Source organism: Orycteropus afer, unplaced genomic scaffold, assembly GCF_000298275.1.
Source record: "Orycteropus afer afer isolate SDZICR_OR568_19922 unplaced genomic scaffold, OryAfe1.0 scaffold00052, whole genome shotgun sequence".
NCBI classification, from domain to species: domain Eukaryota; kingdom Metazoa; phylum Chordata; class Mammalia; order Tubulidentata; family Orycteropodidae; genus Orycteropus; species Orycteropus afer.
The window spans coordinates 6,657,260-6,681,429 of record NW_006921639.1 but is presented as its reverse complement, the minus strand read 5'-3'; the positions used below and the strand labels follow the sequence as shown (position 1 = coordinate 6,681,429).

The window sequence follows — 24,170 nt, the reverse complement described above, 5'->3', positions numbered from 1 at the left end:
ATGAAGGAAGATCTTCCACCTATTTCTCACGTGCCTATCAGCGACAGCAAGTCCATTCTCAAGTAAGCCTTTGTGTGCAGGGAGGGGCTTCTGGTGGCTCTCAGCATCCTTGTCACTCTTTGGCTTGCAGCTGCCTTCATCACCACATGGCTGTTCTCCTGTCTAATTCTGTTATCTCCTCTCCTCTTTTATGAGGACATCACTTATATTGGGTTAGGCCCCATCCGACTCCTAACTGATCATATCCCAAAGACCCTATTTCCAAACAAGGTCACATTCACAGATGCAGGTTTTGGAACTTCAACATATCTTTTCAGAGGGACAAACATTCACCTAGACACAAGCTATGGCTCTCCCTTTGTTCTGGGAGCCATCATTTGGGTGGGGTGGCCTGCTGACATCCTATGGGATCATACATCCTCACTGCTGTCACTTCCTCCCTGGACTGTACCCTCTGGAAAGTCATGATGAGGAAAACGGCAGCACCCCTCATGGTGCCCCACCACAGCAGCCACATCTGCCCTTATAGGAAGTGATATGGGAATGAAAGAAAAGTCTTCAAAATGCTTGCACCCCTTGACCCAGTAATCCAGACCCAAGGGGTTTATTCTTAGGAGATGACTCAGAGATCAAGTATATTGTCACTGAATGGTGATCTGTATTATCGAAAGTGTGGAAATGCCCAGATTTATAGGAATGGAGCTCATCATGTGAGTTTCAGTTCCTTCTGTGCTTAGCCCCATGAAATCCTCTGGAAGGCTGAAGTTTGATAATGGCATAGTCTGATTATGTATGTCTGGCAAGATGGGTGCTATGATGCACCATGATGGGTGCTATGAGGAAACTGAGGCCAATAAGGCAAAATGGCTTGTCCAGGGCCCTGACCATGCCCTGAGAGTATCTGGTATCTATCTTTTTCTAGGTCAGAGCTCTTAAGCCTGCTAAAAACCTATAACTGCTACCATGAGGGGAGAAGCTTCCAGCTGAGACACAGAGAGGTAGGTCCATTTCTATCCTTTATCTATAAAGTCACTGTTTATTCTGGTTTGTTAAAGACAGTCCTGGTTTACACCTATTGTCTCCAGGTAATTATTTATACCACCCTCTTCATTTTCAGAATTTTAGAGAATAACTTATATGATCATCCTAGTCATTCACCTCCAGAGACAGGGACCAGGTTACTAGTGACCAGGACACTTCCCTTGGAGTCCCAGTAAGTGATACTAAGGACTAGAGGCTGCCTGTGTGATTTCAGAGCAAGTAGAAATCACCTTGTGGGCCTTCTCCCTCTATGGAAGACGTTTAACCAGGTGAATTACAGGTACATCAGAGTTTGAAGCCCAGAAATAAGGAACTCAGCAAAGGGCTGTGGTTTACTCAAGATCACAGGGCAATAGAGGAATGAAGGAAGGATTCCTTTGCTGGTCAATATGAATAAAAATCAGAGGAAAGCCTTCAAAGGGAGAAAAGGTACACAAAAGAGACCCAGTGGATGTGTGCAAAAAAGGGCAAAGAGGCCACATCTTCTGACCTCTAACTGCACAACAGGAAGACAGAGTCATCATCAATAACCCAAGGCCTATTCGTGCAAGGCCAGACATGCTGCCTCCCTCTAGCCCTTTCTCTAACCGTTCCTCCCAAAGCACCCACCACCTCTCTCCTGGGTTCAATGATTCGCTGCAGTGGCCACACAGAACTCACAGATTATGGGGTTTATTAGGGAAGCACCAGGCTACAATTCAAGTTCAGGAAAAATGCTCAGTCTCTCTCACAGCCTGCTGTCTCTCAGCCAACAGTCTCACAGTCTCTCTCCCAGAAGTGCGTGCCCTCGGTGTCTCTCTCAGCAATGCATGTGTCTTGCGTCTCTTTCCCAGAAGCACATATCTTTCAGGAACGCATCCGTCCTCAGCCAGCAGTCAGAGAGAGTGTTCTACCTCTAGGAGGCCTCCGTTTGAGCCCAGCAGTGTGGCCAAACCAACTAATCATAACATCAGAATTCTAAGCACCTGAGAGAGAACAGGAACCTCCCAGAACATTGTTTTGTGCCACTCTCAACAGAAATACCCCAGGTGGACAACTTTAGCAATCAGGAGCTCCTCAGTTGCTCATGGCAAATCCCACCTCAGAGTTTACAGAGACTTATGGGTAGAAAACCCACACTAAGTAATTTACTACACCACAATGTGGGATGGTCAGTCTGTAAAAGTCCCTTACAGTTGCTTTCACATAATCTAGCAGGGCCTATCAGCCCCCTTGGGTATCACTGTGACCAAAAATCCTTGCTCCCTCCCACCTTCCAGAGCCATGTGCTGTTTCATAGGAATCTAGCAGCAGCATAGGGCTTCCCTTCGTTAGTCTCTGCTGTACATATATATATGTATATATGGCAGGACTCTCAGAGGCCATGTCCATAGTCTAGATGACTTAGTCCAGCAAAACCAGGCCCTGGGATGAGGACCCAACACATGGAGGGCCCTGCCATGACAGACACCATACTTCTTACCATGTGCACCATATTTATGGCCGCTTCATCTCATTATACCTTCCCAACACTGTATCAGTCAGGATGAACTTGGCCTCCCTTCAGTAACAAATAACTACCAAGTCTCAGTCACTCAACATCACAATTGCTTCTCACTCAGGTTATACATCCAACATAGGCTGGCAGATCAGTTCATCCTTGTTACTCAGGCACCCACCCAAGTGGACATACCACAGCAGTGAAAAGGAAATGTGGTTATGACATATACAAAACCCATTGCCATTGAGTCAGTTCAGACTCATGGTGACCTCATGTGTGTTAGAGTAGATCTGTTCCATAATATTTTCTTGGTTGTAATTTTAATGAAAGCAGATTACCAGGCCTTTCTTCTGTGGTGCTGCTGGGTGGGTTAAAACCACCTACGTTTAGGTTAGTACTTGAGCACAAACTGCTCCTATATTGGACCTATAATGGCATATACCAGCTCTTAATCCAGATGTGACAGTGAGATAGCATTTTCCAATGCCCAACTTCAAAGAGGATAGAGAAGCACAATCCCCCATGTGCCCAAAAGGAAAGTAGATATGAAAAGGATTTGTGAAGAGCACCAATGGCTATCACAAACACTGACAATTTTGTCTGGAAACCCAGAGAATTTAAACACATCTCCCTAAGTTACATGCTAGAAGTGACAGAGCTGGAGTGCATAAGCCTCTCTCTCTCTTGAAGTCCTGGCCCTTCCAGCTTTATAACTGTGTCCTCTGGAGCATTGTAAGTCCCAAAGGGGTTTTGTCCCAGGCCATGTAGGCCAGTAGTTGTCAAAGGTACTGCATGACTGTGATGTTTCAAGAAGGCTCTGAGACTGGCTAGGGCAGTGGGACAATGAAGACCCACCGAGGCCTCTCCAGCCGCACCTCGTCCAGACAGAGCAGGAAGCCATGAATAATTTCCTATGGGAAATTACGTTTCACAGCTTAAATGGAATTTGAGAGCCTCGGATGGGAGCATCTCTCCCTTCACAGTGGTTCTGACAGTCCCGTTTCAGGTGTGTCCTCGTGGGACACTCATTGGCTCCCAGCTTGCCCTGTTCAGGTGTTGAAGTGGCCAGCTTAGACAGTTGGCATCTCTTTCTTGGGCCAAGCTCTGGACTCCAGCCCACAACTCTTCAGTCTGTCCCTGGGAGTGGCCCCATCATACCTGTCAATAGAGTGGAGATGACATCAGCTGGAAGATGGGATGCTGGAAAAGGTCAGGACTCTGTTCCCCACCAGCCAGGTATCCTGGAACAATCTCACCTGTCACCTGTCTACCCTGGTCCTCAATGCCCTCAACTATTAAAGTGTTGGACTAGCTGGAGTCTACAAACTAAGGGGTCAAGTAGGTAACATGAAGAGAGGCAGGGTGAACAGGGGTGTTGGGGAGTGGTGGAGCTTGGAGTACATAGGTCCCAGCTAAGCGTGGATCAAATGTATCCTTGCCATGCAGTAAGATGGGCTAAGTAAAGCCTGAGCCTTTCTAACTTCTCAAAAGAAGCTAGGTGTCTGGATTTTTATGTGAAAGTTCCCAATTCTTAAAACACCATGTGGGTTAAAAAACAAGAAACAAACAAACAAAATAAAAAACACTTTTCTGCAGGCCAGCGACAGCCCATGGGACTCCAGTTAGACACTAAGAAGAAGTTTCTCAGAGTTCAGTCTTGAGGAAGAGTCCCTGGGTAGTGCAAGAGTTAACATATTGGCTGCTAACCAAAAGGTTGAAAGTTTGAGTCCACCTTGAGGTGCCTCAGAAGAAAGGCCTGGTGATCTGCTTCTGAAAAATCAGCCATTGAAAACTCTGTGGAGCCCAGTTCCGACACCACAGCCTGCTGTCTTTGATTTGTCATGTCTGGTCTGTTTCCCCATGCCAGGCACAGTGCTGGGTGCCTGTGCACAGCTGTTGAATAACTAACCAGCAGGTACAGGCCTGGGGCAGATGGAGATGAGTTCTGAACTCCAGTGTGCAAACAGGGCCACAGGTGCTTGACCTGTCTGCTCAGTAGGAATCCATGCCCACTTTAGATCTTGGTGATGAGCATGGGGCAGGGAAGAAGGGTCTTCTTCCTGGACTGCTGTTGGTCTTCATCATGGGGCCACTCAGCAATTGATCTAAAACAGGGGGATTCAAAGTGTGTCCCCTGTGTAAGCAGCATCACCTGGAATTGTTAGAAATATAGATTCTTGGACTCCGTGGCAAACCTACTGCATCAGAACGCCATGGGCGAGGCAGCCATCTGAATTTTTGTCAAGTTCTCCAGAGGATTCTGATGGATGGTCATGTCTGAGAACCACTAATCTAAGAGCATGGTCTTGAGATTCCTCAAAATGTTCACTTCTGTAGAAACAGCTATGTGGGGCATGGGCTTGGGAAACCCCTGGGCTATGCCCTCCCTGTTTGCTTGTGTCAAGACATTCAAAGTGGACAAGTGGGGATTCCACAGTGGGGAAGAGGTATTCCTGACAGCTCCAGTGATAGGAAGTTAACACTTCACAAGCTGGGGATTTTTATTTTTATTAACCCTAAAGAAGATGTGAGAATCTGACTTAATCTCCTTAGAGACAGAAAATATCTTTCAGGAAACTTCTGAAGTCTTAACAGCCAAGGAGATGTGAGCATGGGGAAGTGAGCTATCTTCATGAGATGACACAACTATAAATATGGTTGGGCCTGAGAGGTGCATAGTCTGATAACTATATGAACTCTGGGTTCTCAGGGCCATCATGACCCTCAGGGTCTCACTGAGGCCCTGTGACCCACCCACTACCCAGTGTGGGAGCCTTGGCAGTTTCTCAGATTGCAGATCTGGGACCTCCTTAGCTTGGGTTGGTTGTTGTTGTTGTTATGTGCCGTCGAGTCAAACCCGACTCATAGCGACCCCTCCTTGGGTTTCCGAGGCAGTATCACTACGGAAGTAGGATTGCCCAACCTTCCTTCCGAGGGTTGGTTAGAGCTCTGAAATACGAGGCATTCGCTGCAGGTAGAGTAGCCCAGCAAGCAGGAGAAATTCACAGTCCCCACCCCCTGACTCTAGTACCGCCATGCACCAGCACTTGGCCTGTATTCTTATTTATTTTAATGCTTGCAGTAGTCTTGCAGTATAGGAATGGCTCTTGCCATTTTATAGACAGAGATTGAAACTCTCAAAATAACTAGTTTGAGGTTAATAAGGCAGTAAGTGAAAGTTACTGGCTTGGCTTCCAGTTCTAGCAACATAATTTATAATACAGCAATAGCATTTCAAGCCCTAAACTTTAGAGGTCTTGACTGAGTAGTACTGAAGAGGTCCAGGGACAGGAGTGGTATTGCAGTCCCCAAGCTAAATTGCTTCCAGGCTGCCATTGACTTACCACGTGGGTGTCCTGTAACTGAACCCTGGAGAGACCAGCGCTCTCTTCTCTCAGCTGCATTCTTGAGCTGTACAGCTGGGGGCACCTTCTCTTTCATTGTCTCATCTAGTTTCTACAAAACTTGGAGAGACTAAGTGTGTCAGGGGGTGGTGGGGCAGAGCCACACCCTGGGGCTAGTGTTTCCCTTCAACTTTCCCCCAGTTCCCAAGCTTTGGAGGGAGGGATTCCCGCTTTGGGCAGGCTGAGACTTTAGCTTCTTGTATTGTAAACCTTACTTTGGGGATAATTTTCCCTGTATTACAATGAAGTGCAACTAGGAGTAAGATAGACCTTTTGAAAATAGCAAAGAATTTTAGCCAGACTGGTTGGTACCCCAAAGGAAACACTGACCACCCAAAAATACTAATCATTAAATTCATCATTTTCAACTCATAGTGTAAGCAAGAATCGGTGGGATTTCACAGAGTCCCTGGACCTTCGTTGGGGGTGTGCAAGTGGAGAGCTGGCCCCCAGGACAGCGGGCCTCCCACCCTCTGCATCTCAGGGCTCAGTGTGCTCAGGGCCTCCCCTGGTGGCCATAGTGGGCACTGCACTCAGCCCTCTCTTGAGTCCCAGACACCTTCTGGAGTCTTTGCTTCAACCTAGCTTTATGTCTCTCCCAGAAGTGTGGAAAGTAAGGGTTCCCTTCCCAGGGAAGGTTTCTCTGCCCCCTTTCCTAGAGTCTGAAGGGAATGAGGGATGAGGGATGGTTGACCTCCGGGCTCAGCCTTCTGGGCAGCTGTACCTTGGGAGCCAGCCACAGGGGCCTCAGCCTGCTCCTCTGGGAGCAGCACCTGTCCCCTTTCATTCTCCAATGATGAGCAGAGGACAAATGTGATATCCACAGGGGCCTTCACCAGGAGGAGCTAGTGGGAAGGGAAGGGATTCTGCTGCTCAGCAGAGTTTTGTCAGGAGCTTGGGACAATATTTACTTTTGGGGCACTTTCTGAAGGTCCCATTAACTTCTTTTGCCTCCAGGGATATGAGCAAAGGAGCCTAGAGCACAGGGGTGTTCTCCTGCACTCCATCTGACCACCCCAGATGTGACAGCATGGGAGCATTGTCTAACACTATCCTGGTTGCCAGTCAGCCCCTTGTGACTCCAGGTTTCTTTCATGCTGCTTGTTCTCAAAAGAACTGTGGCCAGACTGACCAAACCCAGTATCTGGCCAAACCAGGTTCATGCAGTCACCTACTCAGCAGGTCATCCCTCCCTATTACCTCTGGAGGACCCTGGCTATAACTGCCTCAATGCATTTGCAGGAAAAGTGAAACATACAGGTTGAGCTGACTAAAAGACACAGTAGATTGTGACAGACACTGAATATTTGTATACTGAGTTTATAATCACACCTCCAGGTTCACTCATCCAGTCTTCCCCTGCCTGCAGGATATAAAGGTCAGGATGGTGTCCCCTGCTTTACAGATGAGGGAACCCAGTAAATGATTTGTCTGAAGCTTTCTTTTTAATGTGTGATTTAAACCCCAAACCCACTACCATCAAGTTGATTCTGACTCTTTGCTATACTATAGGACAGAGTAGAACTGCTTCATAGGGTTTCCAGGGCTATAAATCTTTATGGAAGCGGACTGCCTCATCTTTCTCCCATGGAGTGGTTGCTGGGTTCTAACAGCCAAACTTTTGGTTAGCAGATAAATGCTTTAACCACTGCATCACCAGAGCTCCTTAAGGTGTAATTTATATTCTGCCTTTCTACAAAACACATAAAAGAAGACAGGTGAGCATTTTAAATGTCTAAGACAATTTAAAGAAAAAAAAAAAAAAAAGAATTGGTGGTACACAGAGTGAGAAGGAGATGAAGTTCTGAAGCAGAGCTTGGCTCCAGGCCCCCATCTCCATCTTATTCCTCCTCCATTCTCTGAGCATCCCCTGCTCTGGGCCTTCCTCTCTCACCAGGAACAGCCAGCTCTGGCCCAAACTAAGAGAGCATGGTACATGAGGAGTCCTAAGGCCTAACTCCTTCTAGTTCTCTAAGCTGATTCTGGCTCTCTAGGGAAAGGAACCCTCCCTCTCCCACATTCCCACCCCCACCCTTGCCCTCATGCTTCCCAGACTGCTCCAGGAACCAGGGCTCACCCAGCCATGGGGCCCAGAGCTGGCCCAGGCTAACTTGGCCTCAGGTTCCCTTGCTAAGGCTGCATCTGGCCTGGACCTAGGACACGTGGAGTGAGCAGGCCTCTGGCTTGCCTGATGTGCAGAGACTATTGAACAGTACCCCACCCCTACCCCACAGTAGAGAGCCTGGCCTTGCAGAGGGTCTCCTGGGAGGACGCCTTGAGGAAAGGTCAAGGACAGCCCTTGATACAGATGAAGTTCTGAAGCAGAGCTTGGCTGTGGGCTGCCCTGTGGGCTGAGCTGGTACAGAATTCTGCCTTCCCACGCCAGTCTCAGACTCACTTGGCACTGAGGGACTGTTCTTGAACAAGAGAGCAGCTCACTCTGGAGCTCACCAGCAGCCAAGCTGACTCCATGCGTTTCTCTTGGGCCTCATGGAACACTGACTGTGAGGGTGGGGCTGAGCTGGTAGTACCCCAGGCCCCGTTCTGTGCCCTCTGGTGTGCAGAGACCTTGTCTTCCACCCCATATCCTGCCTATGACATGATCACAACCAACATCTTGTGCACGGGCTCATCACGCACATCTCACGTGTGTGTGTGTGCACGCACACAATCCTATTCACTCATCAGAACATTGGGGAGGAAGGTACTGTGAATTGTCCCAATTTTACTCATAAGGAAACTGAGGAACTAAATCAGTTGCTCAGGGTGATCTGTCAATAGGTGGCAGGGCAAGTGGGTTCAGTGGCAACACTCATGGACAATGGGGCTGCCCCCTCCTTCTCATCTCAGCACAGGGGTCTGGCTCTGAATTATCAAAGCAGGCAGCCCCTACAACCAGAGGCCTGCCAGGAACAGTGTGCACCAGGGAGTGGGAGCACAGGGAGAACAAGCACACTTGGGAAGGCAGCCAATGACATGTAGCAGGCATGCTTTTTACAGAAGAAGACTTTATTGGGAGGGTCAGAGTTCATGAATCACTGGGAGGTGCGAATGGAGAGTTCTGAGGGCAGTGCCATTGTGGCTGGGGTTGGGCCCAGCTGCCTGGTGCCCATGCTGTGATGGTTCCACCAAAGAGTGCCCAGGTGCCCTGATATCACAGAACCTAATTCTGGGGCCGCTTCTGGGCTTGCCCATGTCCATCTGTCTGTGCGGACCACATGGGTCAGCAGAGGGGCCAGTCCTTCTCAGCAGGTCCCTCCTACTTGGCTGCTTTTCCTGGGACCCCCCAAAGAGCCAATCCAGGGGGTCAGCAGTGCTGGCCCCAGGCAGTTGGGGCCACTGGCTGCTGAAGCAGGTGGTGATTTCCTCTGAAGACATGGTAGGGCAGCCCTTCCTCCAAGCTTGGGCTGATCGGTGCCATCTTCTGGGTCTTCCCCAAGCTGGGGCCTCATCCAGTACAGAAGTGGGCTGTGCCAGTTGACAGATGGATCTCACGTAGTCATCCAGACTGGGGGAGGGTGGGGGTTCCTGCACAGGCCCCCTGGACAATATCTCCTCTGAGGATTCCCGAATTGTGGGCAGGAGACCAACAGAGATCAGAAGCCGAGATCGCATTGCAATTGTCTAGGGGCAGATGAATAGCCTGTGGGTCAAAGAGGAATGGTGATAAGGGGCTGCGTGGCCATCCTGACACCCTTCTCTTATCCTCCACCTCAGGCCCTCATGTGAGACTACCCACCCGAGCCCACATCCACTTGGGATAGGCAAGGCAGACAGGCTGCAGTGTGAGGGCGACCTAAACTCCGAGGACTGGGAACAGGTGCATGACCAAACCTGAGCTGGATATGGACTCCTGGGCTCTGTCTTCCTGCTGACATAAAAAACCCATAGGCTGAAGACTTTATTATTACTGTCATTTAAGATGTGCTCAAATAAGAGAGCCCAGCCTAACGGACTTGGGTCAGAGAAAACCTGGGTTTAGATCCAGGATCTGCCACCTATTTACCTTATGACCTTTGGCAAAACACCTCTAAGCCTGGTTACTCATCTATAAAACAGAGCAATAAACACCTGCCTCACAGAGTTGTTGTGAGAAACACATGAAATGCAGCCCCCTGAGAAATTCCTCCACAAACTACAACTGCCAGGCACTCCACAGATGTTGTTGCTGTCACTGAGCTCAGTGGCATCACTGGTCCCTAACATGCAGTCAGGCTGCTTGGGTCCCAGGCTGAGAAGTGCCTCCCAAGATAAAGAAGAGCCTTTTTGTCTTATCTCGAACCAGAGGGCAATTGCACTCTTACCTGTAGCGGAGGGGGCCAGGGGCAGCAGGAAGTCAGAGGATAGCCCCAAAACACTCTGGGCTGAAGGCTTGGGTCCAGCGTCAAGTTGGCAGGACAAGGAAGGCGAGAACTACGTGTCCAGATGAACCAGGATGTCTGACAAGCCTCACACCCTACCAGCTCCTTTTATACCTTCCAGCCAGACATCAATTACTGTCAAGAGAGCTAAAAATAGCCACTCTGGAAGGATCTGAGAAAAACAGCCTGGGGGTGGGCCCTGGCCCAGCTGCAGCCTAGCACATGTGTCCGCAGCTGTGAGAGACCTGGGATTGTTTATGCTGTGGCCTGGGGAGGGGCCGGCAAGCTCCCTAGCCACCACTGGGCTGTGTCACTACCACTGTTTATAAATATTTCCCATTCCCTAGTGGCACAACCCTGTGTCCTGGCTTACTGGTCCCACAGAGCCCTCAACCCTCAGCCTATGCAGTTGGATTCATCCTTGGTGACTATGATGGGATCCTGTGATGCGGGCCCCCACCCTGGAGGCAGCCAATGCCAGGTTCAAGGCTCTAAGGACTGGGACCAGGACAGCTTGCCAGAAACTGTTCTTGACCCTTAACCAAGTTCTGCTTTAAAGCTTTAGCTGTCCCCTTATTCAGCGGATACCTAACAAGTATTCTTTTGCAACTGGTGTGTACAGGGCACATACACAGCATGAATGGAGTCACTGTGCGCAAGTACCAACAAAAACCACAGAGAAGAGTCAAGCAGGGGATGGGGAGAGAGTGGACAATCAGGTGTCCTCCAGAGAGGGGACATTGAAGCAGAGATCTGAGCAGGCAGGGGACCAAGTGAAAATCTAGGGCTAGAAGTATGTGGTCCAGGTGGAGGGGACAGAACATAACAAGGGTGTGCTGGATGTGCTTGAGGGGCAGCAAGAGACCTGTGTGCCCAGACCATATGGGACAGGCCAGGGAGAACTGGTCCTCATCATGGACTCTGGGTTTCCCACAGGCCAAAGTGTTCTGACGAGGGGTAGAAGCTCTTCCCAGGGACATGCTGACATGTGGCAGAAGCACCTGAAGCCAAGGCAGGAAATGAACAAATGAACCCCACTTTAGGTTTTCTTGTTATTTCCATGGTTTTGGTTCCTACCTCTTAAGAGATCAATGCTCGCCTTTCTTTTAGAGGGGAGAGGCTTAAAATACCTAATGGTTATTTATTTGCTGCCTGTGTCAATATCAGTAGTTATCAGAAATAGCTCTTTTTTTTTTTCTTTGAAGCAAATGAACAAGGTTGTATCAGAACATTGTGTGTATTTTTAATAACCTTGGACAGATTAGAACAATTTTCTCTGTGGATTAACAGAGTGCTTTAGACTATTAAACATGATTTTAGATGTGATTAAACATCACGTCATCACTGCCCGAGACACCACTGTGAGTGCTGCCAAGGATAGAAGTTTCCCATAACTTCCCATAGGGCTTCCAGTGCCAGTGAGGAGAAAAAGTGTGAATTTGTGTATCCCAAAGATTGTTCTAGATAGCAATGGGAGATGATGTTTGAAATGAATTGCCAAGAGACTAGTATGAAAGGAAATGAGGAATTCAGAGCCGAAACCAGAGCCAGGAGGAACAAGGCTGTAGGGAGAGGAAAAGGGTGGGAGGTACCTGGCAGGAGGCTCTGAGAGTGCAGAGGAAATAGCCTGGTCAGGCTCACGGGTGAGGAGCTGGGACAGAGACCCTGGAGGTAGGCACGGTAGATGGGAGCCTACATGAGGTTCAAGAAACAGCCGGAATGAAGAGATGTGCGTGAGCACAGCCTGCACCAGAGGGCATCAGGTGGAGGGGACCAATTAGGACTCTAAGTTTTGATGACAGGGGTCATAGCAGTGCCATTTACAAACCTAAGAAACTGAGGCTGGTTGGGGACAAAGATGATGATGACAGCTCTGGATGTTCTTAGGGTATACTGGTAGAGCATGTGGCTAAGATGTCAACAAGAATGACTCTCAGGAAAGAAGCCAACTTAGGGGCCTAGGAGAGGTTTGAGCCACTATAAGGGGTCAGAATCACCAACAGGAAGAGTATTGGGGGAGAGGGTCAGACTGAAACCAATTCTACCCTGGTGGTCACCAAACCCGGCACCCTTGGCACACTTCCAATAGAACTTAGTGGTCAAGGACCCCCAAGCCAGGCCATCTGCTGGTCAGGGAGCTGCCCCTGCACATCCTGGAGCATGTTTCCTCTTCAGTGGTGTGGACGTGCCTCCCAGACAGTACTGGGTTCCTGTGGGGACCAGACTCCCCAATGTTGTCCCCAAGCTGTGCCAAGCCAAGCTGTGGAAGTACACGCCTCAGGTTTCCTCCTGGGGACTTGTGGCCCATGCTACAGAGCATGTAGAGGCCCATGCAGTGAACCTGAACCTGGGGATGTATGTGTAGCTGGGGACCTGAATGTCCAGGGCACAAAGTAGATAAGAGGCTTAGCCCTAAGGGGGCAGAGAGAGGGTGGGAAGTGGCCCTTGAGGTCTACTGCTCAAAGGAAGAAGCTGACCTTGTGTGCACCCCACAGGAAGAAGGGGCTCTGATCATCGAGGGACTCCTCAATATCTCCTGGGGGCTGAGGCGGCCCATCCGGCTCCAGATGCAGGATGACAGGGAGCGACTGCACCTCTCCCACACTGTGTGGACAGCCGGGCAGCCCAGATGTGACCAGTGAGTGCTGAATTTGGACAGACTGGGCCAGGTAGTCCTGGTGACAAATGTCGGACATGAGTCTACAGTTTGGAATGTGTCCTCGGCCTCAACACCAATTTCTCAAGTCATACCCAATCAACATGCATCCTTACCCCAGAGTGATCATTCTAGATTACACCCAGGTCTCCTCACTTTCTTCCCTGAACATTCTAATCTCCCATCACCTCCAGTTGTGTCTCTCAAAAATGCACCAAACCACCTTGTCTTCAAAGAGAGAGAACTGTATTACTGGCAGTTCAAACACCCTCTGCAAGCCAAAAATTTCTTGGTATCTCCTGTCTTCTTAAAAATTCACATAAATTTAGCTTCTTAGTACCCTGTAATGTTTTATTTTGATATCAGAAGAATATTTTGATCAAGATGAAATAGTTCTCTCTCTGCATTGTTATTTAGTGAATTTTCAGCTTCTTTCCCATTCCTAAAAAGGGAGGGGGGCTGTGTGGCCATCCTGAAATCCTTCTCTCAACCCCCCACTCAGGCCCTTATGAGAGGCTACCCACACAAGCTTCTGAGCCCACATTAGATGCTGAGTTCTTGCTTGTTTCTGCATGCAAGAAATCCTTTCAGGAGGCAAATATTCCAAATATTTCTCCCCTTCAAATACTGAAATAAAAACTTGGTGCTTGGAGAGGATTCAGCATGTAGGTGCCCCAGCATCACATGGCCCTGACACCTCCCCATGTGTAGATCACTCATAGAGAAATCTTAAGAAATGCAGATGTAGACCATAAAGTCCAGACCACCTAGAAAGCTGCAAGTGCAACTCATGGTGCCCTCCCCATCTGCCATCACAGACAGACCCAACTAGCATCTGGAGCAGCAGCCCCGGGTTCCGCCCTGTGTGTCCACAGGAACCTCAGTGGCCTCAGCATAACTTGGCTGTTTCTAATTCTTTCTCCCCATCAGTAACACACTGTCCCAAGCCTCACCAAGCTGTGTTCCACCATGCCCCTTCCTTCTCCTGCCACACACTGGCTACTCTAGCAAGAGGCCCAGAGGTTGCTTGCTTGAAGTGGACCTTGTCCAGAGGGTCCCTGCCCGACACTTCCCCAGGAATGCATGGAGCACTGCACGTGTCCATGTGATGGAGCTCAGCACAGGCCATTCAGCCCATCTGGGCCAGACTCACTCTCCTTCCTCCAGATACATGGGGAAGTCCTTGCTTCCCTTTAATATTTAGATTGGGTCCTTAGCATGAAAATCCAGCTTCAGCCTTGGTTGCCCTCCCTGCTTCTAGCCCACATCTGCCCTCCAAAAGGAGCCAGCCTCTTCTTTTTCACCTGAGGTACTTTTCTCTGCTGGCAGGAAATCTGAGCATGTCCTTGTGTCTTTTCAGAAAGGAGCCCCCTCCCCAGGACAACAGCAGGGGCCCTGCTGAGGAGCCAGGCATGGGGCCCTTGCAGAGGGCTGAGAGCTCTGGACAAAGCCCAGGTAAGGGCCTGTAAGCTGCTGGAGGCCCTGTCTCATCTCAGCCAGATGGGAGGGATTCTCTGAAGACAGCTTTGTAGAGGAGCAAAGAGCAACTTCATCTGTCTTCAGTACCAAAAGGAAAATCACTGCCGTCGAGTTGGATCTGACTCATAGCGACCCTTCCTTGGGTTTCTGAGGCGGTGTCACTATGGATGTAGATTGCCCGATCTTCCTTCCGAGGAGTGGCTGGTGGGTTTGAACTTCCAGCCTTCTGGTTAGCAGTCAAATGCCTTAGCCACCAGAGCTAGCTGTCATTAAATACCTGCTCAAACAAGATGCTTTACATGCATTCTCACTCATTGCTCACAACAGCACTGCAAGGTCATGATTGTGACCTTCTTTTATAGAAAAGAAGGCTGAGCCTGGCAGAGGTGACTAGTGTATAAATGGTTATATTTCAATAGCTATGCTGCACTCTGGGAGTGAAGAGGCATCAGAGTGGCCAGGTGTCAGCAGGCCTTGACCCCATCCTTTGTTTCTCACAGCAGAGCCCCTGAAAGAGGACACAGAGGTCCCACAGCTACTGCGGACCAGGAGTGATGCCAGTTGTATGATTCAGAGGAGGCCCAAGGGCCGCACACCGAGTGAAGCCCAGAGGGTCCGGCGACATCGCTTCTCCATCAATGGGCATTTTTACAACCACAAGGTGATGCCCCAGCCTGCCCTTTCCTCCTGGCCCTTTGCTACCTTGCATTTGGGGTGAGTCACTGAGGCTGAGATCATAGAGAGCCAACCTTTAGCACAGGTGCAACCGTTCAGCCATACTGTGGATCCTGTTATCATTAGTTTTGACTTCATGATGAAGAGAACAGTGGTGGTTCATCAGTGGTAGAGTATCTTGCCTTCCATGCAAGAGACCCAAGTTTATTTCCCAGTCAATGAACCTCATACACAGCCACTGCCTATCTGTTCAGTGGAGGCTTGCATGTTGCTATATTGCTGAACAAGTTTCAGTGATGTTTCCAGACTTAGATGGACTAGGAAGAAAGGCCTGGTGATCTACTTCCAAAAATCAGTTCCAAAAATCAGTCAGTGAAAACTCTATGGATTGCAACAGTTCAGTCCCCTTGTGCATGGGGTCACTATGAGTCAGAAGCAAACTCAGTGGCAGCAAACAACTACGTCACTTCCAAACTCCTAACCTCATGATGACCCAATGTTCTAATGAAGGAACAGATTCAGGAGCGTAAATATGTTACCAAAGTCACACCACTGTAAGACTCCAGCTCATGACCTTATAGCCTAGTTTTTTCCCCTCTGTACTCACTGTCAGGAGCTCTAGTGGCATAGTGCCTAAGGCATTTGACTGCTAACCAGAAGGCTGGCTGTTCAAACCCACCACCACTTCTCGAAAAGGAGATTGGGCAATCTACTTGCATAGAGATACCACCTCGGAACCAAGGAGGGGTTGCTAAGAGTCGGAATCGACTTGACGGCATTGAGTTTGTTTGTTTGTTCGGTTTTTTTTAATACACACTGTCAATCCATTCTCAAAAGTTATATGGATTCTTGGCAGATAAACAGTGGGTAACTGAGGCAGACAGTGACACCAAATTTATTTTTACTTGGACCAGTTTCCTCATGAGGTTTCTCCCCATGTTCACCTGGCTGGGAATGTCATGCTATTGCTCTCACTGGCTGAAGTGTGCACAAGGGCACATGTTTCTGTGCTCAGGGAACTTAGACTGCACAGATTCCCAGCACTGTGCCTTTGTTAGGGAAGACATTGACCTCAGGAAGAGGCCTCCTTCCCCAGATTACAACTATAAGAGAGAAGGGTATTGTTACTATAAATGGTTCAAGGGGCCATGAGGGCAGGAGGGGCTGAATAGGGTGTTCTGTAACAGGCTATATCCTGTCACTCCAGGATACAAAAGCAAAGGTTCCTAGTTTAAGCAGCTGCTCTGTTTGATGGCTGATGACTCACAAAAGGGAGAGGCATGGGAAAGGAGAGGTTTCAGCTGCTCTGCCTGAGCAGGTTGATTAGATGAGGCCCGCCAGGGGCTACTCAAGTCACTCTTGGGACACCTTGGACTTTGGAATAGAAAAGGGGCCCTACTGCAGTCATAGGACCTCCCTCCACACTCTGCCAGGCTAGTTGTAAATGTTAATGAAGGAAGGTCAGTTACTTTGGGTAGAGTCTAGAAAAATTCAAGAGTATTTGAAAGTAGTTCTCTGAGAGAGTGAAGGCACAGCAGGGACCTAAATTAAGTAGAGATTAAGAATGGTTTAGATTAGCCTAAACCAAAAAAAAAAAAAGAAAAACTCATTGCCATTGAGTCAATTCCAACTCATAGTGACCCCCATTGGGTTTCCAAGGCAGTAAATCTTTACAAAAATAGATCGCCCCATCTTCCTTCTGCAGGGCAGCTAGTAGATTTGAACCACCACCTTTGCGTTAATAGTCAAATGGTGGCACTGCACCACCAGAGCTCCTTAGATTAGCCTAAGGACACAGAATAAAGGCAGTTGCTGAGGGGTAGACAACTCATGGCAACCCCAACTGTGTCAGCACAGAACTGCATTCTTTAAAAAAAAAAAAAAATTACTATGATTTGGGTGAAAGTTTACAGAGCAAATTCACTTTCTGTACAGCAGCTCACATACACTTTGTTTCATAACATTGACTGTGATTTCCCACAATACAACAGTTCCTTCCCCTCCCACTTCCCCCCCATATTTACATCTTCCCTGTGTCCTTCCCTCCCATGCACTCCTGCCTCCTGAGCTGTCTCCCTGTGCATACACAGCCCTTCTATTCTCCCATGATTGATCTCTCCAAGGAGTGTGTATCTATCTAATGTAAATGTTCAGCTCATATGCCTATCTTTTGTTTCGCTGGAAGCCACAGGAGTGGATTCAGTTCCAGACCTGAAGGGCAGCTGGGGGCCATAGTCTCAGGGGTTCCACCAGGCTCTATCAGACCAGCAAACCTGGTCCCTTTGTTTTTGTAATGATTTTGAGTTTTGTTCCACATTGTTCTCCCTCTCTATCCAGGACCTCCTACATAGATCCCCCTCTGAGTGGTTGACAGTGATAGCTGGGTACCATCTAGTTCTTCTGGTCTCATAGTTGTATAGGCTGAGGATCACACAGTGTACGAGTTGCTTGGACTAATTGTTTCCATGCATCTCTGGTTTTCTTCATTCTTCTTTGCTCTGGATGAGGAGCTACTCATCATTGCATCTAGATGACTGCTTGCAAGCTTTTAAGATCCCAGTTGCTACTTGCCAGAACTGCATTCTTAGGGTTTTCATGGCTGTGACCTTTTGGAAGCAGTTTGCCAGGCCTTTCTTCCAAGCCTCCTCTGGATGGAGTTGAATTTCCAACCTTCAGATTTGCACCACCCAAGGACTCCCACAGACACAGAATATAACTTGATTATTCTTTAAATCTTATGCCAAGAGGGGATTTAGTCTGTAAAGTGTTAAGTAAGCATCAGTCATTAGTATTTGAATAAACGTTGATATGCTGTTTTAATGAGTTATCCAAAGCTTTAAAAAGAACATAAGAACATTTGAACAGGCTTGGGCAAATTCTAAGTCCCCCCCAAAAGAGGGAGCCTTTGCTCGGGTACAGTGATGGAAGTTATCTTCAGTCTGTTCACATCTCATTCACCCATGAGAGGTAGATCTACACAGGAAATCTTATTTCAGTAACTGCAAATGTCATAGGAACACAAAGGTGTCTGCAGCCCATGATAATCTTGGAAATGAACAGCCAGACCCCTCATCACAGCCCTTTACTTACATTTGAACTACCCTAAGAAAGAAGTGCTGCTCAGCTAGCTTGATCCCTGGCCTTCTGCCTGGAGTCCAGGTGGGATGGCTTTACCCTGTGGTGACAGATTCACCTGCAGAACGTGGTCCTTCCAGGACATGAATTAGTATCTTAAGCATTTTGGAGGATTAATTCATATATTTGAGGTGAGCAAGGGGCTCCCTAAGAAAAACCATATGCAGAGTCCCTCTTTCTTACCTTGCTTACATTCATACAGAATCAGTGTCCTTAGGAATTAAAGTGAAAAGTTAACTTGAGTCATAAGAAAAAAATTTAAAATATTAAAATTCCAAGAATTGGCTTCATGAGGTAGTTGTTGGTCACTTCTTTCTGGGTTTTTTTTTTTCCTTGCAACTGTGCAGTATTACTTCAGTCATTTTCCAAAACTATTCTGATTCACACTATTGTTGGTTTTATTTCCGGACTGGGTAAAACTTTGTACCTGTTCCCACTGCATTACATTGGCCTGTTGGACTCAGTGTGTTCTAGTGGAGAGAAACCATTGTTATTAGAAGTGGGAGTTCAGCGAGGAGACCTTTGTTCAGACTTGGTTGATGTCATCTTGAGAAAAGGCTCCATGCAGAAGAAATACTAACAATGTCTTTTTTTTAAAAATTCATTTCTCCTTGGAACAGCTTAGCTCTTCTGTTTATTCTGTATTTCTTGGGACCCAAAAGCTAATTTTGACTTGCTTTCTGTATGTTGTTGTTGTTGTTGTTGTTATGTGCTGTCGAGTCGGCCCCTGACTCATAGCGACCCCTCCTTGGGTTTCCGAGGCAGTATCACTATGGAAGTAGGATTGCCCAACCTTCCTTCTGAGGAGTGGCTGGTGGGTTTGAACCACCAGCCGTCTGGTTAGCAGGCAAGTGTCTTAGCCACTATGCTACCAGAGTTCATTCTATATCTCGACTATGGGGAGAGGCAGTTTGGGGTTTGCTTATGGCTGTGCCTCTGACTCAATTAGGAGTCACTGGGTGATACAAATGGTTAACGTGCTCAGGTGCTGGAGGATTGAGTCCATCCAGAGGCACCTCAGAAGAAAGGCCTGGCAATCATCTTCCAAAAACTCAGCCATTGAAAGTCCTCTGGAACACTGTTGAGCTCTGACACACGTTAGGTTGCCATGAGCTAGAATTGATTTGACAGCCATTGGTAACCAGTAACTGACCCACTAGAGATACTGAGAAGCCTCTTTCCCTCCTCAAGGAAGCAGAGCCAAGATCATAAAGGAGGAGCACTGAATTTGAATTTGAGTTTTGAAAACAGGGAGGAGTACATCTGCAGAGAAGGGAGACCATTTCAGACAGGAATAGTATTCCCTGGGAGGCACCAGCCTGAGGGTTAAAGCATAGGCTCTCCATATTGATGAGCTGTGTGAGTCACAGCTCTGCCTCAGTGGGGAATGATTACAGATACTCCATTGGGCTGTTGTGAGCGTTAAATCTAAGATTGCATGTAAAATGTTTGGCAGGTTTACCATACAACTCATGTTGCTGGTTGATTTCATATATGATACCTCAGAGGCACAGACAAGATGTCTGTAAGAATATAATATGCCCCAAAACTGCTAAGAAGCCAAGAGGCTGGGAAACAGGGTGCTTAACCTGTGTGTGCATAACCATGAGAGGAGCCATGGAGGTTGTCAGATATGTCAGGGTACACCATAGGGTCTTTTTAACAAGAACTGCATTTTAAAGCTTGTCAAAGTGTACTGTACAGATAGCACCACCCGGCATTCTCAAAATGCAGATTCTAATTCAGGAGGTCTGAGGCGGGACCTGAGCAGCAGGAGCAAAGCACACTGAGAGCGCCAGGCTATTAGAAGGGTGTCCTGGCAGCGATGTAGAGAACAGACTGGAAGGCGACAAGTCAGGAGGTTGGTGCAGTGTGAATCAAGGACCTGCACTCAGAAGAGAGGACAAGTGTGAGAATTCTCAGCCTGAGAATCAATAGATACTTGGTGATTTAATTGATAGGGCGAAGGAGGGACTGGTTGCCACCACCACCCTTTGTGAATTGCTTCCTTGGCATTAGTTCTTATAATACAGAAAATACAAACCAACCCACTGCCACTGAGTCAATTCCAGCTCATAGTGACCCTATAGGGCAGAGTCAAACTGCCTGATAGGGTTTCTAAGGCTGTAAATCTTTATGGAAGCAGACTGCCTCGTCTTTCTTCTGCAGAGTTGCTGGTGGATTTGAACCACTGAGCTAAGTCAAATGCCTTAACCACTATACCACCAGAGCTCCCTGTAATCTGGAAAGTTGGTCCTTATACATATAGGCATCTTGTTTATAGGATGTTGTCATAAAGTAGTACTGCTTCCCCAGGTGCCCCTAGATCTGTCTGAATGGACAGGCGTGACTGTTCCCAGAGCCTGGAGAAAAGGTCCTCTGACATTGGGGTCTGCTTAGCACAGTCCTGCCAGACAGTGGGCCTAGACCCCTGCATGATCTTAACCCAGGTGCCCTTTGGGCCCACTCTGAACTGCACCCCCCCCCCGGTATAGACCTCCGTGTTTACTCCTGCCTTTGGCTCCGTGACCAACGTGAGGGTCAACAGCACCATGACAACCTTGCAAGTGCTTACCCTGCTGCTCAACAAGTTCAGAGTAAGTCTAACTGTAGAGTAGCCTTCTCCCGGTTGCTGGTAGTTTGTCATATTGTCTGGCAGGGTGAAGGGTAGGGAGAAAGGGAGGAGGCAGGGAAGAGTACTGGCAAAGGCTGAGAAAGCTGCTTGTAGCTCCTAGGGAGAGGGTCTATGAAAGTTTCCTCAGCTGAGGGGGGATCTCTGGGATTTTAAGCAGAGAGGGAGGGTCCATGGGGTTGTCTGTGGGGGGTATGGTATAGGAAGGGATATCTCTGTCTCTGTGGTCTGACTCTGTCACTGCTTGTGCAGGTGGAAAATAGCCCTGGGGAATTTGCACTCTACATCGTGCATGAGTCTGGGGGTAAGTGTCTGGCTATGTTTCTGGATCAGAAAATGTCTGTCCACTTGGCCAGCTTGGCTTGTCTTGGAGCTAGGCTTTTGCTGATGAGATGGTGTCTCAAGGCAGCAATATCAGTGAGGTCTGGAGAAGATTCCCCAAGCTCAGTGTTCCATCCAGTTACTGTCATGCTTCAAACGGAGGCAGTTTTTATGTCCTGTGAATTTTGGAAACTATCTCTTTTTCCAGAGAGGACAAAGTTAAAAGATTGTGAGTACCCCCTGATTTCCAGAATCCTTCATGGGCCGTGTGAGAAGATTGCCAAGCTCTTCCTGATGGAAACAGACTTGGGCGAGGAAGTCCCCTATGATGTGAGTGAGGGCCGGGGCTCAGGGTTCCATTCCCAAGGGACAGGCTGTATGGCAGTGTGGGGGACTCCTGATGGTTCTGAGGGTGACCACCACCAAGGGCCCTAGTGCTATCGTGACTGACAGCAGCCCAGCACAGTGATGGCCTAGGTCCTCCCACTTCCTGCCACCCTGGCAGCTACCAGCCTTATCATCTGGCTTAGGGTAGAAGGGTCCTAGAACCCCGCTAAAGGGACCATGGCCCAGTCCTTTCTCCTCAGGCAAGTAAAGCCTTCATTGGAGTGTGTTTTATTGTTACTATGCTCATGACCCACACCAGGTCCCTTTAACTAGGCCTATACTAAGTAGAGTAAGAGGTGCCTGAGTCTTACCAACAGCCTGAGTCTTGGCCAGACTATGAACAAATTTCTGGACTCCTCTGCTCAGGAAAGGCCTATAGGAATTGGACACCAGGGAGGGAGTTTCTTCTGTAGGCTGAGAGCCCTGGTAGCCCTGCATCTCTCAGGACGGGGACAGTTCCATACCATTGTTAGAAGCAATGACATGCCTACCCGCTCTACCTCCAACACCCTGTGTGACTCTATTTTACTATTGAATGCTTTTCCTAGTATTCACTTAATATCTCCTCCTAGGGCTGAGAGTTGCTTTTCAGATGATAATGAGCGCCTATCTCCCGTCTTAGCACATGATTGAGCAGCTGTGTAAGTGGGAAGGGGGCAGCTGCTTCCCTGGACACAGGCGTCTGCTGAACTGACCCTCACGGAAGCCATAAGGAAAAGAAAATGCGTCCTTTAAAACACATTAAAATGTTCTTGGATTTTCTAGGTCGCTCAGTACATTAAGTTTGAAATGCCGGTGCTGGACAGTTTTGTTGAGAAATTAAAAGAAGAGGAAGAAAGAGAAATAATCAAACTGACCATGAAGTAAGCAGCACGTAAAAAGCCAGTTATGGCACCTGAACACCAGGGGCCAGCCTGCAGGCAGCAGGGACCCAGGGCCAGGGCTGGGAGGTTTCCCTTCAAATCCTGGCCTTCTGCTCAGTAATAATATGAGGCTGGGGAGATAGCCACCAGAATGGCAGGGAACATCCCAGACTACCTGTCTAGAACCAACATCCTCACTAGCATGGGACACATGCTGCTGAAAACATGGCTGGGAAATCAGAGAGCCAGGAGCGTGGGTGGGTGCCGGGTCCTATAGGTTGGAGGGCCGGCTCCAGAGAAGGCCTGCTCAGTGCAAATTCAGCCTAGTCTAGGGCCATCTGTACTTGTGGGGAGTTTGAGCCAACCCAGTGGCAGATTATGTATACCAGATGATGTCTTCATGTACGAGGACCAGTGGAGTGGTCCTGAGGAAGCTGTGTTGAGGTCAGCTGTGTGAAGTTAGGCAGGTTGTACTTCCTAATGATCTGTCTCTCCCTCTGATCACAAGGGGAAGCATGAAGGGCATTCAGCCAATGCTTGAGTCAATCCAGCTAAAAAGAACAAAGATAGAGGTGCGAAGATAAGAGAACAAAGATGGAGGCCTGCTTCCAAGTCTGGCTTCTGGCTGAATGATGCTCAGAAAGCCGTATCCCCCATCCAGGTCTCTGCAGTCGGCCTGACCCCAAGGGCCAACAAAGACCCCAGTCAGAAGGAACAGGTCCACCTGTTCAGTCAGCAGTGCCACTGTAGAGCTGGAGACAGAAGGGCCCTAGGGAATCATCTGGGCCATTGTTTGAGTGTACAATGGGGAAACTGAGGCCCAAGATGAGGAAATGTGCCACACAAGCTATTTCTGAGCCAACTGGAGTACAGCTCCCTGACTTCTCTCCTTCCCTATCTGCTCCAGGGTGCTCTTATCCACTTGTAGAGTTTGTGTGAAAACAGCAATATTCTACTCTGAAGCTCAGAAAGATCTCTACAGATACATCTGATCATTTCTCTTTGCCTGGGGAGGGATGGTAGCTGCAGTCTGTTGGTCAGGAGTGGTAAGTCTCCTGAAGCCAAGCATCTGCTGCCACCCTCAACCTCCCCAGGTCAGTGGGTCCTTTTGGTTATGTCTCCACCAGATTCCAAGCCTTGCGTCTGACAATGCTGCAGCGTCTGGAGCAGCTGGTGGAGGCCAAGTAGCTGACCAGAGCCTGACTCTCCCACAGTCCCCAAATGCCAGTTCACACTGAGTCCCAGCCCTGGGCCCTGCCATATGGTGCTGACTAATCACATTGATGGAGGACCTTGCCTGAAGAACCCAGTGCCCATGCCTCCTACCTGTCCAGAGCTGAAGTTCTGAGTCCCCCACCCCTGGCCTTCAGTGCCCAGGTGAGCATGCACAGGGCCAAGACCAGGCCTGAGGAACCAGGAACTAGCCAGGTGGTATCTGCATGTGAGGCAGACCAGGTAGAGTTGGGGCCTGAACCTGTGGCACTTGCCACATTATGTGGCTGAATGGCTGTGGACAGTCCTGTTTACCCAACACTTCTGCTTAGGAGAGCAGAGCCTGACTGAGCCTGTGGGTTGAGCTTCATCAGCTTTCTAATGCCTGATCCAGAGGCTGTGAAGGGCCACATCCCCTAACCCCATCGTTTACACAGAGCATGGGATCCCAATCTGCCCATCATGTCATGCTGCCACCCAGGAACTCTCCTGCTCAGAAAAGCAGGGGCAGCCATCACGTGTAG

General features: G+C 48.7%; 2 protein-coding genes across 2 annotated transcripts; one reads left to right on the top strand and one right to left on the bottom strand.

Moving 5' to 3' along the window:
- RASSF4 (Ras association domain family member 4) lies at nucleotides 1-23,622 on the top strand. The gene is made up of 10 exons (XM_007938633.1): nucleotides 1-62; nucleotides 923-998; nucleotides 12,782-12,924; nucleotides 14,303-14,397; nucleotides 14,925-15,082; nucleotides 20,727-20,828; nucleotides 21,116-21,167; nucleotides 21,393-21,514; nucleotides 22,337-22,434; nucleotides 23,562-23,622. The coding sequence occupies exons 1-10, from the start codon at nucleotides 1-3 to the stop codon at nucleotides 23,620-23,622; spliced, it is 969 nt and encodes a 322-aa protein (XP_007936824.1).
- DEPP1 (DEPP1 autophagy regulator) lies at nucleotides 8,947-9,540 on the bottom strand. Its single transcript, XM_007938679.1, has one exon. It carries the CDS (start codon nucleotides 9,538-9,540, stop codon nucleotides 8,947-8,949), a length of 594 nt encoding a protein of 197 aa, XP_007936870.1.
- Nucleotides 23,623-24,170: the final 548 nt, after the last annotated feature.

Coding starts and splice junctions, on each gene's coding strand:
- RASSF4 (XM_007938633.1), top strand. CDS start 1: ATGAAGGAAGATCTTCCACCTATTTCTCACGTGCCTATCAGCGACAGC. Junction 20,829..21,115: donor TGCTGCTCAACAAGTTCAGA/GTAAGTCTAACT, acceptor CTGCTTGTGCAG/GTGGAAAATAGCCCTGGGGA. Junction 21,515..22,336: donor GCGAGGAAGTCCCCTATGAT/GTGAGTGAGGGC, acceptor TGGATTTTCTAG/GTCGCTCAGTACATTAAGTT.
- DEPP1 (XM_007938679.1), bottom strand. CDS start 9,540: ATGCGATCTCGGCTTCTGATCTCTGTTGGTCTCCTGCCCACAATTCGG.